Consider the following 15249-nt stretch of genomic DNA (forward strand, 5'->3'; position numbering starts at 1 on the left):
TACCTTACTTCCCACACCACTTACAGGACAAAGAAAATGACTTGGGAGGGCCCGAAACTATGTCTGACTCTAAAAGGAATCTCCAAACCCTTGATTCCACTGTCTACGTTGTTGATAAACAGAAGGCTCCTTTTTTACAACCCAAAGATGCAAAGCAGTCAGGAATAGAAAATCAATACACCCGAAATTCATTCTGAGTTCTAGCACTTTCCAGATGGGCAAATTACTTTCTTCTCTTAAAATTTGTTTCCTCAGAGAGAAACAAAAAGACCAGTATCTTCCTTCATGAAATTCCTATGAGCACCAGAGGCTCTAGACCAAATACAATGTTTATGAACTCTGCAGTGTTATAATTCAGATACATGCTAAATAGCACAGAGCTGTTTACTAGAGAATTAATTGGATAATTTATTTACAGGGCCTATTATGAAACTTTCCAACAGAATCCAAATGAGAGAAATTGACTTTGCTTAGCATTATCGGGAAGAGGGCAAGGAAATAAAATTTGTTGACTCTTAGACACACATTTACATAGGATTGAACAAAGCCATCCAAGTTTCTCACTGTCATTGCACATTGGCATACCTCGACAGTTACCAGTTCCTATTTCAGTTCTCTTCTCATTTAAATTAATTACTAGGCTTTCGACTAAGTACTTATGATTTGCCTTCCGTGCCAACAAATGAAAATTTCAGAGCTTCCAGTAAAAGAATGAGAGGGAGAGAGAGAGGGAGAGAGAGAGAGAGAGAGAGAGAGAGAGAGAGAGAGAGGAGAGGAGGGAGGAAAGGAAGGGATGAAAGAAGAAAGGAAGGGAGGAAGGAAGGGAAGAAGGAAGAAGGAAGGAAGGAAGGAAGGGAAAAAAAACTAGCACTTGCAAGGTGGCTTTTCCATCACCTCTCCCTGTTGTATTGGTGGTTTCAATCATTTTTGTCTTGGTGCCCTGTAGCCTCAAAATTAGCTGCAGACCCCCAAATGGCTTGTATGTGTGGATTACACATGTTACCCTTTATTAGAAAAAGAAAAACTTAGAAAAGAATTTTCACTGAAAATGGCAATAACAATAATAAATTTATTGTTTTGAGGAAGAAAAAAACTCCACTGGCAAAGAAAGTTCAGCAAGAGGCAGGACCTTGGTCCATGCTGTTGTAAATTCCTTTAATAATAAGCTTAAGGGGAGATGGAGTCTCCTATCTGCTTCTGCATTTAAACTCTTATCATATGCCTTTCTCCTTTGAAATATAAGAAAATTCATCTTCACACAGTATATGTGCTTCAATGGCTTTCACAAAAATTGTAGATGTTCTTGGCCGCCATAGTAAAATATGACAAATACTTTTGTTGTCTACTAAATGAATATTTAGTAGGACAGTACCATCTGAAACTATACCAACAAACTCTTGTGCTTCTTAGTTTAAGACTCTTGGTTGCCTTGCATTTCGAATGGCTCTTAACTTATTTGTCATTTTGGAGACATATTTTGGAGGGTATTGCTCACTTGGGAGTATTAATTCATTGGCTCGTATCACCTGTGTTATTCTACTTCACTATTCAATATCAAAACACACTTCATTAAGATTGCCACTGGGCTCATTGGAGCCTCTTTAGCTGTTGCAAAGCTGGGAGTATAAAAATAAAAAAATACACATTTTTCCTCAAAGTCCAGATTTTATAAAAATCTTGAAATTTGGCTTTGAAACCAGTGGGTCTTTTTCACCTATTTTCAAGGGGAATAAGTGAGATTCCTAAGTCAACATGGGTGGCTCAGCCACACTGGCACATTCTGTCCTAAGGTCATCAGCTTGTGTCTAGGTGCCAGCAGATCAACCAGTCCCTTCAGAGGCCAGGGCAAGGCCTCTGAAAAAGAAGTGCCCTTGGAGCTACTTATGAAACCGCGTTCTACTCCACAGACCTCCCAACAGGCTCTCAGGGACCACCAGGGCTTTGCAGATGGTACTTAGCTGCACTACTGTCGCTAGGGCTGGTGGGACTCTTAATCCTCATGGTTGGGTTTTTAAACCTTTTAAACAGAAGCCACCAATGTTTATTGAAAGTTTTTACTAAGCACCTACAATACAAACCAGGCATTGTGGCACCCACCTGTAATCCTAGCACTTGGGAGGCTGAGGGAGAAGGATCTCAAATTGCTGTGCAGCCCGAGGTACATAGCTCAAAACAAAACAAAAGCCAAACACAAGAAAACAAAAGGAACCCTACAATGATAGAGGCTCACACTGTACTTGATTCCTGTTTCTAATCAGAAGTTGTTACTTGATCATGTTTAAACATTTTCCTTTGGGGCACGGTGCAACCATGGTGATTTCTACTGAAACTTTATTCAGTTTACCCTAAATGCCCACACTTTCCTACTCAGGACCACTATAAAAGACTGAAAGAGTTTCCAGACTTGTGAGAACCAGGACCTGCCTCCAAAATGGCATCCACAGTGATCACGTGTCAGTCGTTCTGTGTCTTAGTACTAAATCAGTGTGCCACTTTATGGGGGAAGTCCTTCTGTGTATGTTTGTCTTATTGGTTGATAAATAAAGCACTGTTGACCAATAGGGAAGCAAGATAGGTGGGACTAGGAGTCGAGGAGGATTCTGGGAAATGTAGTCAAGGGTAGAAAGTCCCAATGTGATCCCAGGAAGAGAGGACTGATGAGGCTGGCATCCTCGGTAAGATAAGACCTTATAGAAATATATATATATATATTAGCAGTTATGGATAATACTTAAGACAGGACTAGCCAGTGAGAAACCCCAGACTTTGGCCAACAGCATTTGTAACTAACAGAGTCTCTGTGTGTTATTTGGGGTTGATGTGGTTCTGGGACCAGGTTGGTGGGAAGAATGCTCATTACAGCCACTCACTCTGGGAAATTAATCAGAGGTTGTAAATGCTTCCAGGCAGCATTCACAGTGCTCTCAGGTGAGCACCAGCCTCTACTTAATATTTCCACAAGCATGGAATATATTTGGATCTAATCCAAATATATCCCATTCCTTCCCCTCCAGCTAACCAGTCTTCTGCCACCCCCCCCACATTTCCTTCCCAGTTTCATGTGCTCTCCCCTGCCCATCACCAAATACCAAGTTCTATTTGTGCTACCTATATGTGCACAGCTATGGGACTATTTATGCGAGTGGCTACCTTGTCAGGGCCCATGTCTCCCTCCCACAGCTGCTAGCAATTGCCAGTAGCTCCTCAGATGGGGGTGGGGCCCCATGAGCCTCTCCCCCATCCATTCCTGCTTGACCTTGTGCAAGTCTCATTGGTGCAGTCATAGCCACTGCTAGCTTATGTGTGTAACTGCGTTGTCAGGTTCCGCAAACACTGTTTCACTGCAGGCATACACTTCCTCTGGCTTTCATGCTCTTACCACCTGTCTTCCACAGTACATCTCTTGAATTTTGTAGCAACCTCCTTAAGGGAAACAGCTAAGATTTGTATTTGGATCCCTAAAACATACCTAAAAAAGAAAGATGCCGAGATCGAAACTGTGGCTGGAGGAACCACAGAGGCATCGGGAATGACTTGCCCTCGAGTCTTCATAGGGACATCCCTTCCCAAGATCTGAGAGTGCCCATGTAGAACTGAGTGTCCTTCAGGGTTTTCATGATAACATGGAATTAGGTTAAAGTATTTGTACCAAAAGTGTCCTCCAAGAAGCAAGAACCACCCAACCAATGCCACGAAAGAAGGTTAACGACACTGTCAAAGCCAGAGGCCCCAGTCACCGTCATGCAAGAAGGTAAATGGCATGGTCAAACAGGATCGCACCCAAGGTCCCCCCCCATTAAACAGCTTTCTCCTCTGTCAAGTTAAGTGCAAGTGAAACGCAATGCAATGTGAATGACTGGTTCTGACTGTCTTAAAGCTAAGCTCTGGAGTGAGGCCCCCGTTCCTTTGAAGCACGTTTGCAAATACACCGAATATGCTGCCATTCAGTGTTCCTCCCCACCCACCCCAGCGGCTCATTATTCCTACCCCCCACCCCACCCCAGCAAGTCAGTATTTGTACCCCGCTGCCAGCGTCAGCTCAGTTCTGGATTTCCATAAAGAATTCTTGTTGCAGATGCCCCCCCAAGTCACCTACAATAAATCCTTTCTTATGCTCCACAGCACAGTTTCACATTGTGTTTCTGAAAACAGGCTCACTCTGTTCTGTTAACTAGAAACAACAGGAAAGTTCACCGAGTGCAAATGTGTCTGCCACTACTTACTAGCAAACATTCCTATTTGTCAAAGCTCTCTCTGTCAGGTTCTTGGTTCCCTTAATTTTTTTCCCGAAATAATTATATATTACTATATCAAGTGAATTTCTAGGCTTATCCTCAGCCCATTTGCTGAAAGTCTGAACCTGACTAAAGGAAATGAAAACATTATATGCCTTATAAAGCCAATTGTGAAAAAAAAATGCCCTGGAGGGATGAACTAAGCAGGAGCTTCTGAAATGGGTGTGGTTAACTACCTCTGTCAGCCCACGTTTTCACAGGCTGCTGGCAGTGACATGCCAACCCCACAGTAACTCCCAGCTTCTCTCACTGCCCCAGCCTCCTTTTATCCAGGCCACTCCCCACTCTAAGTGAGAATAGCCTGCTCACATCACCGATCTGATGGTGTTGCTCTCAGCTTGACCAAAGCTATCAACCACAGGGCCTTTCTAACACGGCTTTGCCTGAGCAGACTCATCAGAGACCTGACGGGCAGTGTGATGCGTCTGCCCTGCACCCTCTCAAGATGATCTTTGCTGCTCAGGTACACAGTCCCTAAACGCCACATCCCTTTTCCCCAGAGCCACAGAACACTTGGGGTCATTTTCTAGCAATCTGCCTGGTATTCCAACCTCGCCATTCAGCAGGGCTGCCATGCCTTCACTTCGTAATAACACACATGATTTGGGTTTTGCTAAATGTCCTCTAAGCTCTTCTGCTTTCATTTCTCAACTGATTTTCAGATACTCAGTGGATAACTGAGCTATCTGTGGCCTCAGGTCTTTTTGATTTTGTGTATCTTGTGGCTTGGAAGAGCGGACCAGTAGTTGCCCAGTAGTTAGTCTATAAAGACAAATTGAAAGTCTAGACAAGCCCACCCTTTAGGAATGACCGCAACTTGTGTGTATCACGGTCACGGTGAGTTTCTAAGCATTGTAGAAGATGTATAAGGAAAGTGACAGCAGCGGAGAAGAGTAGCCCTGAGGACACCCGGGTATCAAAGTCAGTGGAGGTCTCAGAGGGAGGGGACAGGCTGACTCCAGGACAGGGATCCATTCAAGAGCAGAAAAGGATTATTCTGAACTGTCACAGCTGAGTGCCAAGTATATGAAAATAAAAAACTACAAATCTTTAAGTCCATTTGGGCCGTAGTAGAAATGCGGATTGTAAGTCTGTCCATCACACAACTTCCACACAAAGGTGCACTACGAACATGATGGTCCTTGCCAGAAACAAAATTTCATAACATGTTCATCAAGCCTGCATCAAACACGCCAAAAAACTGGGCTGGGTTTGTGAAGGTATGAAAATAAAAGAAGAAATATGGCTGGGAGAGAGAATACTTTTTCTTTTCATCAAAGCAAAAATGCTGCAGTTGTATCCCACAAAGTGTTAAGTGCGTAATGCACACACCAGCAGCAGGTGCAGGAAGCCAGGTGCTCCAGGGAGAACAGAGAGGAATGGGTGGAGAGGCCCAGGGTCAGTACACCTGTGTTTGAGGATGTGTCACATGGCTTCATGCCCACCACGTAGAACGGGTACATATGAGAATAAATATTGTCACTGGAGCTGTTGGTGCAGGACATTATGAGTGTCTTCACTGAAGCTGCGGTGGTTTTTATCTCATATTTCAAAGAACCAACAGGTAGAGCTTTCTCTTTTGTTAATCGGGAGGGCCGTAGTTCTGAATGGGGAGGGGGAAGGGTGGTGCAGGATTGTAAGATTAGGTTACCACAGGGGATCCAAAATGCTAGGTGCACTCTCGAACTTCTTATGGGCTTACACAGAGGACCAGGTGTGCTAGGTGGGAGATGTGAAATCAGAGAACTTTGTTTCTTCTTCCCTTGGAAAGAGCATCAAAGACCATATCACTCCAGATGCCCCGATTGTAATATATAATTTTCAATCATTCCTGTCTTTAGAAGGTCAGAATGTTTTCATTTATACCCATTGTATTTATAGTTTCTGGGGAACATGGTTTTTGTGGAGAAGAGACCCTTTAGATGAAAGAAAAGGGGACTCAATTTCCTGTAAAAACCATATCAGTTTTGCTTGCTGTTTCTTTGAGTGTGTTTTTATTTGCTTTGATGGGTTAGGAAGAGTTGAAAATGATTTCTTTATTATCGTTAAACCATGTAGTACATGGCTGACTCTTAAAGAATTGAAATTTCAAATTAAGTGTCATTTGCTGCCTACTGGACCTCAATGTGACAGCAAACACTGTTCCTTAGAGCCAATGCAGTCTCTAGGAAGCCACGAGCTGTTCTAGCTCTATTTAGGGTTAGGACCCTGTGGTGGATACTTTCATGTATTCCATAGCACAATGAAGTCATTGCTGGTTGTCATATGTGGGGAGAAACTAAGATCAAGGGATACAGAATGAGGTCGGTAATTAGCATCCACTTGCACTGCCTATCAAAATACAGATTTGTCTCAAAGAGTAGAGTTATTTGATCACTGATTTTTGCCTGAGAACTGTAAAAATCCCAGTCCTTTGATCAGAAATCCTCCTCTCTAATCCTAGCGATGGGACCAATCTCTAGCACTCAGTGCTAGGAATACAGCAAGCTATCTGATTTTCAAGTCAAAACAATGACTTGCTAGAGAGAAGGAAATCCAGAGTATTTAGTGCACCCACTTTGGAAGTTTACCAATACAATGGCTTTGCATTGTGGGATTTTAAAAATAAACCTTGAAAGAATATGTATAAATGTGTTAAGAGGTATTGTTCTTCAGAATGGGTGATGCAGTCATTGGGGCTGACACAGGAGGAAGCAGGAAGCAGGAAAGGCTCGTAGTGGAACCTAGACCATCCATTGTCATACTGTCTGACAGCTACTTTAAAACTAGAAAAGCCAAAATTAGCTGTGGTGGCACAAGCCTTCATTGCCAATACCCTGGACAAGGAGGCCAGCAGATCTCTGTAGTGGCACAGATTAAGATACACCGGACTAGGTTAAATATAGGTTAATTTTATTCAGGGAAAAGTCACTTACATGAGAAACCAATGACTGGCAAGGTCCAGCTCCAAGTATCCACACCCAGGCTGCTCTCTGTGACCCCACCGGAACCAAGAGAGAGCGAGCCTGTCCGGGACCCTAGACCAAATACCACATGCTCATGTATGAACCGTGACCATGCCCAAACCGGCATGGTCAGCGCCATAGGTGTGGTTGGATCTCTCATTACAGATCTCCATGACTTTGAGGCCATTCTGTTCTATGTATCAAGTTCTAGGCTAGCAAAAGCTACACAATGAGACCATAAAAAGGGGGGTACCCAAAAACTCATGAAAAAAACAGCATAAAGAACAGTCTGCCAGCTGGGCAGTGATGGCGCATGCCTTTAATCCCAGCACTTCGGAGGCAGAGGCAGGAGGATCTCTGTGAGTTCAAGGCCAGCCTGGTCTACAGAAAAATAGAAAAAAAATAGTTTGCCAGACTAAAGTAAAAAATATTGGGCTTCATGGCTGTATCTGTAGCCAGCTACTGATGACTGTTTCCCCTATTAGAGAGTTAGTCTTAAAGCAGGAAAGATTACTGAATATTTGGGCTTATGCATGATTTTAAATGCAGTCTAAAATGTCTCAATATATTTAATGTCTTTGTATTCTCTTCTTACTTGGCAATATACCTTCAGAAGTGAGTCAGTGGGCCATGTGTCTTGTTTGTTCAAGTTTTTCCTGTGTTTACCACACTTTTTTACCACAACAACAACAACACACACACACACACACACACACATAGGTACAAACACTCACTCACACACACACACTTTAGTCCCACATTTAACTCTCTTCTATCAGTCACTGTAACAATGAAATTTTCCCTTCCTGAAATTGAATGAAAAAAATCAGAGGTTTGACAACTATCATTCCATGTTTATTTAAGAAGCCCACTCAGGACTTCAACCTAGGGAGAATTAATAGGTATCAACCTTTCCATTTGGTAGAGACTGTCCTCCCTGTTTCCTGTTTTCTCTTGTCATCCTGTTTGGCTGTTTCAGGAGTGTCCTCTGTGGCTATGCTGACACCAAGGACCTTAAAATAGAAAAAGGACACTGAACCAAACACTGTGAGGTTGTGGAAGTCATTCAAGACACAACGAACAAACAGCACATTCATACTACCATCCTGCACCACTCACCACAAGAGCCATAAGGGATAGTTAGGACATGACACTCTCTGCTTAAGGAAAGAAATCAAAACTGTATCCCAACAACAACTCAGAGAAGGCTTTTGGTTTTGCTCTCTCTTTTGATTTTTCAAGACAGGGTTTCTCTGTGGCTTTGGAGGCTGTCCTGGAACTCGCTCTGTAGACCAGGCTGGCATTGAACTCACAGAGATCCGTCTGCCTCTGTCTCCCGAGTGCTAAGATTAAAGGTGTGAGCCATCAAAACCCGGCTGCTTAGGTCTCTTAAACAATCAAATTTTGTTTCCTTTTTTGAATTATTAAATTCATTTTTATTTCAGAAAACACTCAAAAGTTTAAAGAAAAGGGCATGGGTAGTTGCTAATTATTTCTATCAGAGAAATAACTTTTAACATTTTGTATAGAATCTTCCGGATTTTGTTCCTCAAAGACTTCGCACATAATTGTAAAAGACAAGTCATTTTGTCCTAAAGGTCTTTGCCCCTGATTTCTGTCTCCCGCCCCACACCCCGTTTCTCTCTGGCATCTGTGTTTTCACCTCTGCAATGTTTTGCTTATTTCCCTTGAATTGTAAACAATGTTATATAAAGGAAACTGGGGGTACTTGACTCTCCTCATAAACTTCCTTCACATGGTTGTCCTTCAGCAGCCTTCTCCTCCCCCTTTCTTTTTTTCTTTTTCTTTTTCTTTTTCTTTTCTTTTTTCTTTTTTTTTTTTTTTGGTTTTTACGAGACAGGGTTTCTCTGTATTGTTTTGGAGGCTGTCGGTCCAGCCCAGCCTCGAACTCACAGAAATCTGCCTGCCTCTGCCTCCCAAGTGCTGGGATTAAAGGCGTGCGCCACCACCACCACCAGGCTCTCCTCCCCCTTTCACATCTCAGCTTCCCTAAGGGACAATGCATCTCCCACACCTTCACTCCCCATGGCAGTGTCCATCATCCATCTCCCCTCCCCATGACAGTGTCCATCATCCATCTCCACTCCCCATGACAGTGTCCATCATCCATGTCCATCCCCATGACAGTGTCCATCATCCGTGTCCACTCCCCATGACAGTGTCCATCATCCATCCTCACTCCCCATGACAGTGTCCATCATCCATGTCCACTCCCCATGACAGTGTCCATCATCCATGTCCATCCCCATGACAGTGTCCATCATCTGTGCCCACTCCCATGACAGTGTCCATCATCCATCCTCACTCCCCATGACAGTGTCCATCATTCCATCCTCACTCCCCATGGCAGTGTCCATCACCACATCTCCACTCCCCATGACAGTGTCCATCATCCATGTCCATCCCCATGACAGTGTCCATCATCCATCCTCACTCCCCATGACAGTGTCCATCACCACATCTCCACTCCCCATGACAGTGTCCATCATCCATCTCCACTCCCCATGGCAGTGTCCATCATTCATCTCCACTCCCCATGACAGTGTCCATCATCCATCTCCATCCCCATGACAGTGTCCATCATCCATCTTCACTCCCCATGACAGTGTCCATCATCTATGTCCACTCCCCATGGCAGTGTCCATCATCCATCTCCATCCCCATGACAGTGTCCATCATCCATCCTCCCTCCCCATGACAGTGTCCATCATCCATGTCCACTCCCCATGACAGTGTCCATCATCCATGTCCATCCCCATGACAGTGTCCATCATCCATCCTCACTCCCCATGACAGTGTCCATCATCCATCTCCACTCCCCATGACAGTGTCCATCATCCATCTCCCCTCTCCATGACAGTGTCCATCATCCATCCTCACTCCCCATGACAGTGTCCATCATCCATCTCCACTCCCCATGGCCAGTGCCCATCATCACATCTGGCTTCCATCTTTGCTTCCTGTTCATTGGTGACTTCTGACACCTCACTCAAGGAAATGCAGTTCACACCCTCACCTCCTTAGCACTTGGCACGCTCCACTTATTCTCCCTCCCACCCTTTAATGTTCCCTCTACTTTTGCTTGTTTTTAAAGTAAAGCTGTCCTCTAGGCTTCTGAGCGGAGTCCTCATTTCTTCTGTTTCATGAGCTCACCCCTGCCATTTTCTTATCCACCCACCTGTATGTGTAGCCCTCTCTCACTTCTTAGATATGGATGCACGTGTCCAAATGGTCAACCAGATGTTTTGACTTGGCAGAACTTTCCAAAGGCACCACAAATCCATCAGAAACATTGTGTGTGCTGTGTTCCTTACCCTTTCTGGTTGTTAGTCAATCCCTGATTATGGTGGGTGTAGAAGGACGAAGAGTAAAGAACTCTGTAAGTTAGTGTGGATCATTCCTTCTAGTTTAACAGTGAAGAGAAAGGAGAAAAATGGATTTGAGGAAACAACTTTCTAAGGAAGAGAAAACCTAAGCAATTCTGTGGGCAGTTGGAAGAATGGTGGTGGAGAAGAGATTTAAAAAGGAAGACAGGAATTAATTCCAGACAGCTCTGAGGCTGAGAGTAAAATGGGAATGGGAAAATCTTAGCTCCCTGCCACTATATTGTTAATTCTCTGTATGCCTTTGCTTTGATTAATTTGTGCCTATTATATATCACGAAGCAGTAACTAGAACCATTTTGAAGTACTTATGTGAAATATTTAAACTTTACATTCATTTTGACACCTATAGGTAGGCAAACACTACAACTGGGGACAATTTATCCAATAAAATAGACCAAGCATCATTTCTTTTCCTTTTCAAAATTTCCTATGTGAGTTCCAGTTTTCATAAATATGAATAATACTTTTAATTCAATCCACAAAAAACTATTATCTTCAATTGAAACTCCTTTTTAACATTTTTGTACTGGGGGGTTGAACCTAGGGCCTCATGTATGCTCAGTAAGTGTTCTACCATCAAGCTACATCCCCATCCTGAAGACTTATTATTATTATTATTATTATTATTTCATATTCTGAAACAAGTTCCTTTACTTGTGGACTCTCTATGGCTTCGCCTTCTGTAGATATTGTTGTAGTTTTGCCCAAGCGTCATGATTTATTTAATTCAAGTGAAGAAATCCATTTTTCAATTCTACTTCTGAGGGAGGAAGGAAGGAAGGAAGGAAGGAAGGAAGGAAGGGAGGGAGGGAGGGAGGGAGGGAGGGAGGGAAGGAAGGAAGGAAGGAGAGGAGGGGAGGGAGGGAGGGAAGGAAGGAGGGAGGGAGGAAGAGGAGAGGAGAGGAGAGGAGAGGAGAGGAGAGGAGAGGAGAGGAGAGGAGAGGAGAGGAGAGGAGAGGAGAGGAGAGGAGAGGAGGGAGGATGGAGGCACAGAGAGGCAATGTGCAGGGTTGAGGAGAGGGTGGAGTCTGAGTAGGGCAGAGCTGGGTTGCCAGGTAGGCCTCTGGTTCTTAAGGAACCACAGATGTGACCCGGTTGGATAGCATCCTGAAAGGTACCAGCATGAACAAAGAACCAGCCAATCTTGTTTCAGGTTAGTCAGATAGAATTCAGAATGATGTCACTCGGAATGGTGGGGGAAGATAAAAGACACTGTTTGGAGTTTCAGACATGACAGCCAGCCTGGGCTCAAGGCGTCTCACAGGCAGGGAGACCCTATCAGCAAGCCGGACTCTCGTTTCACCTCTTATTTCTCTGCTCTGAGTCCTTCCACCCTTGTAGCTCCCTGGCACTAAGCCTTCTTCCTGGGATGCAGTTATTAAGAGTGCACAGAAGTGACCACAAGCAGCCGGTCTGAGAAGTGGGGCTGTGAGGGGCTCATTTCTCTGCCTCAGTTGAAACCCTCAGCTTCAGCATCTTGCCAGAGCTGTGGGTGGAGCACAGGAAGCCATTACCCTGTGGCTTCTCCTCCCACATAAGCCCCGCCCCTTCACACTTGGACAGTGGGCAGATTAGCTTTTTCCTCCTCCTAGTTCACGCCTCTGGCTGATGTGCAAGGTTTTGCAGAGGCCAGGGACTTGTTTTCTGGGCTTGGCAAAAGTACATAGGAAGAATCCAGGGCTTCCCGGCTGGGAGGAGGGAGGAGAGCTGAAGATCCCTGCCTTTGGCTCAGCTAAGCAAAGTGGGCAGCTCAGTGCTTGAAAGAGGATTGTGCTCGCACTAGATATCAGTAAGTGGGTGACCGTGTGAATGCCCCTGGGTCATGGGGTAGACTTGAAAATGATGCTTGATTCTAGGGGAAAGCTGCAAGGCTGCTGTCTCTGTGTGCTTTCTGTGTCGCAGGCAGACTAGAGGCTTAAGCACAAGAATAACTCCAAATGCCTCCTCCCCATCTTAGAAAATGGCAACTTCTACTTGAGAGTAGTTATGGCCGTACTCTCCTTTCCTGAACCCTCTTCCTAGGAAAGTGTGCTACTAAATTAGACAGGGTTGGGAGTAAGTGGGAAAAGTGAAATGTAATATTAACAGAAATTGCAATCTCTAATTATGTTCTGTATATGCTGGCATTGTTGTATGTTTCAGTAGAAATTGTCAGCAAAGTCTGAGACAGGGGTTTAAATGGGGAAATTAGAGTTTGTATGACCAAGAGGCTGAGTAGTCCATATGTAGGGGATTAAATACAAAATGTATGTAATAAATAATAAATAGGTTTTTAAAAATCATTAAAGGGGAGCAGCAGCCAAGAAGCATAAAAGTGCATGATAAAAATTAGGAAAAGAAAATCTCACATCCATTGCTTTTTGCAGTATCCAAAAATTACAGGATGCTTACAAAGTCAGGGCAGTGATGCAGGAATACTTCAATTATTGTTGTACATTATTAATACTGTTGCCGGGCAAGATCTGTGGTTCTCTGGTCAGCAAGTTCTGGCAATGAAGCCACTGGCGCTGATGCAAAGAATTCTGGGATGTCTGACAATGAAATGGATGGAAGGACTCACATTCCATCTCTACTTAATGCCCTTTTGTCCAGAAATCGGGTCATGCAAATGAACTACTTGGTACGTATACAGATCAATATTGGGAAAGGCATTTCTGAGGGCTGTGTGGCAGAAGGACTCTAGATAATGTCTTAGAGCAAACACTGGGCTGAGAGGACCCGGAAGCCAGGAGACAGGAAGTCAGCTTGGCTCAAACCACATTTGTTCATTTTGTTTTCCATCCATCTTGAAATGGAGCCGCAGACGAAGATAAGAATGATTTCCGAGAGGAACGCTGGGACCGTTTCTTCTGTCCTAAGTTTATTGATGTATGGATGAAGTTGGGGGACTTTATTTATGCATTTCAATACTTAAAGTAACACAAAATAAGAGCTGTATTTGTGGAGAGGGAGAAATGGGAGAATTCATATTTTGAAAGTTGTAAAGAGGAGAAAAAGACTATGTTCTGCAGCATAAAGAAGTCTGTCATAGCCACTGATATGCAGGACCAGTGCTAATATGACATCATAGACTGGTTTTAGAAACCTAATTCTCTTAATTTTCCTTTGTGTGCATAGCATCCAAAGCAAGGTAGTTTTTGTTTGGTAGTATTCTGTTTTGTTTTCTACTTTGGATAACAGAATGACCATAATTACCTTATCTGTATTTGTCATTGGTGAAGGAGTCCCATTATACTTCCATATTCCCACAGGGGAGAAAAGAAAACTAAATGTGTCACCATTTTTCCTGCAACACAGCTGTGAGATGATTGTTATGATCCAACCTTAGAATTTGTATATATAAATTTTGCTGTAGGGAAGATGGGGAAGGAGTGGCTAATAGAACCAGTAACAACAATAAAATGGTACTAAATCGTTCTTGTAGACATTTCTGTACTCTCCAACTTCATAAACTACCTAAATTTGAAACTTACATTATCTGTTAAAATTACTTTTTATTTTCAATGTTAGTATTCATGTGATTTATTGAGATATTTAAAATCTGAGGGTTTATTGCCTGAGTTATATACTTCTCTTATTCTTAAAATATATAAGGCATTAAAATATAACATGTGATAGTTGACATTTTAAGAATAGGATAATCCTAAATGAAGTTTCTGTTCTTGAGAAAAATGTGCTAAGAGTCTTCAAAGAACTGCTTGTTTATCTCAGAATGTGAGAGAATCTTTGCTGAAACTATAGGATAAAGCAGAATATTGAGAAAGGACTGAAGGCATACTTTGTATGCAAGAGGATAAGCAGAGTATTTGCATAGTATAAATAAGATGGTGATTTGCTACACATGAGAGAATGATGCACTGTGACTAGTGAAAGGGTTAAATAAAGAGTTTTGAATTTAAGAATGATTAAGTAGGAATTAAGACTTTTAATGAAAAGAAACTAAATTATATTTAAAATTGTTCTTCCACAAGAAAAGTAAAGAACAAGGCTATGGAAAGCTAAGCAGTGATGAAGACCTCGAAATAATTGTTGATCAGAAGCAGGTAAGTGAATACCCCATATGTTTCCTGTTGCCAGTAGACTTTGACCTAGTAGTAGTCCTTTGGGTTCAGAGCCCTTCCCGACAGCTTTTGTAGCCTGTCTAACTAAAGCTGTTATTAGTAGAGATTTGGGTAGCATCAAGTGTCCCTCATCTCTGTCCCACTGATTTCTGCGTGATGCCAGCATGTGTTTGCGTTGTGAAAATAAATAATAAAGCACGAAGCATGGCTGAAGGGAGAGAACTGCGCAGACCCAATATACTGAGTCAAAATAACATAATTTGAGAAAAAAAGGTTTAAGCAAGAGCTAGGAATCATATGTTCTTGAAAATGAGAAACACTACCATTGCTGTGCCTTGTAAAACAAAGTGTGATTGGGGGTAGAGTAATAAGCAGTGTGAAATTTTGAGATATTTAAACTTAGATCTTGACCAGTTTAGCTTCTTTTTGTCTGTGGTGTCGAGGTGATTTGAAATGAAGAGATTGCTGTATAGTCAGATATGCCGCCCATAATTTGAGAAGCCTCTAGGTTGGATGTTATACTGGTCCATAAGGTGCAATG

General features: G+C 43.0%; 1 protein-coding gene across 12 annotated transcripts in view; it reads left to right on the forward strand.

Moving 5' to 3' along the window:
- Pex5l (peroxisomal biogenesis factor 5 like) overlaps nt 1-15249 on the forward strand; it is a 206225-nt gene that overhangs the window by 43386 nt on the left and 147590 nt on the right. For 4 of the 12 annotated variants that reach the window (XM_040754509.1, XM_040754510.1, XM_013113120.3 and 1 more), the window contains exons 1-3: nt 12228-12436; nt 13014-13267; nt 14619-14690. The exons of 2 other annotated variants lie outside the window; for them this stretch is intronic. In XM_040754509.1, coding sequence (XP_040610443.1) covers nt 13175-13267; nt 14619-14690 — 165 coding nt within the window. In that variant the 5' untranslated portion in view covers nt 12228-12436; nt 13014-13174. Of the gene's footprint in view, nt 1-12227; nt 12437-13013; nt 13268-13494; nt 13516-14618; nt 14691-15249 lie in introns of those variants that run through there. 6 more of the 12 variants (XM_013113119.3, XM_013113122.3, XM_040754512.1 and 3 more) reach the window with 5 other exon arrangements.

This window comes from Mesocricetus auratus, unplaced genomic scaffold (genome assembly GCF_017639785.1).
Source record: "Mesocricetus auratus isolate SY011 unplaced genomic scaffold, BCM_Maur_2.0 Super-Scaffold_100011, whole genome shotgun sequence".
Lineage (NCBI taxonomy): Eukaryota > Metazoa > Chordata > Mammalia > Rodentia > Cricetidae > Mesocricetus > Mesocricetus auratus.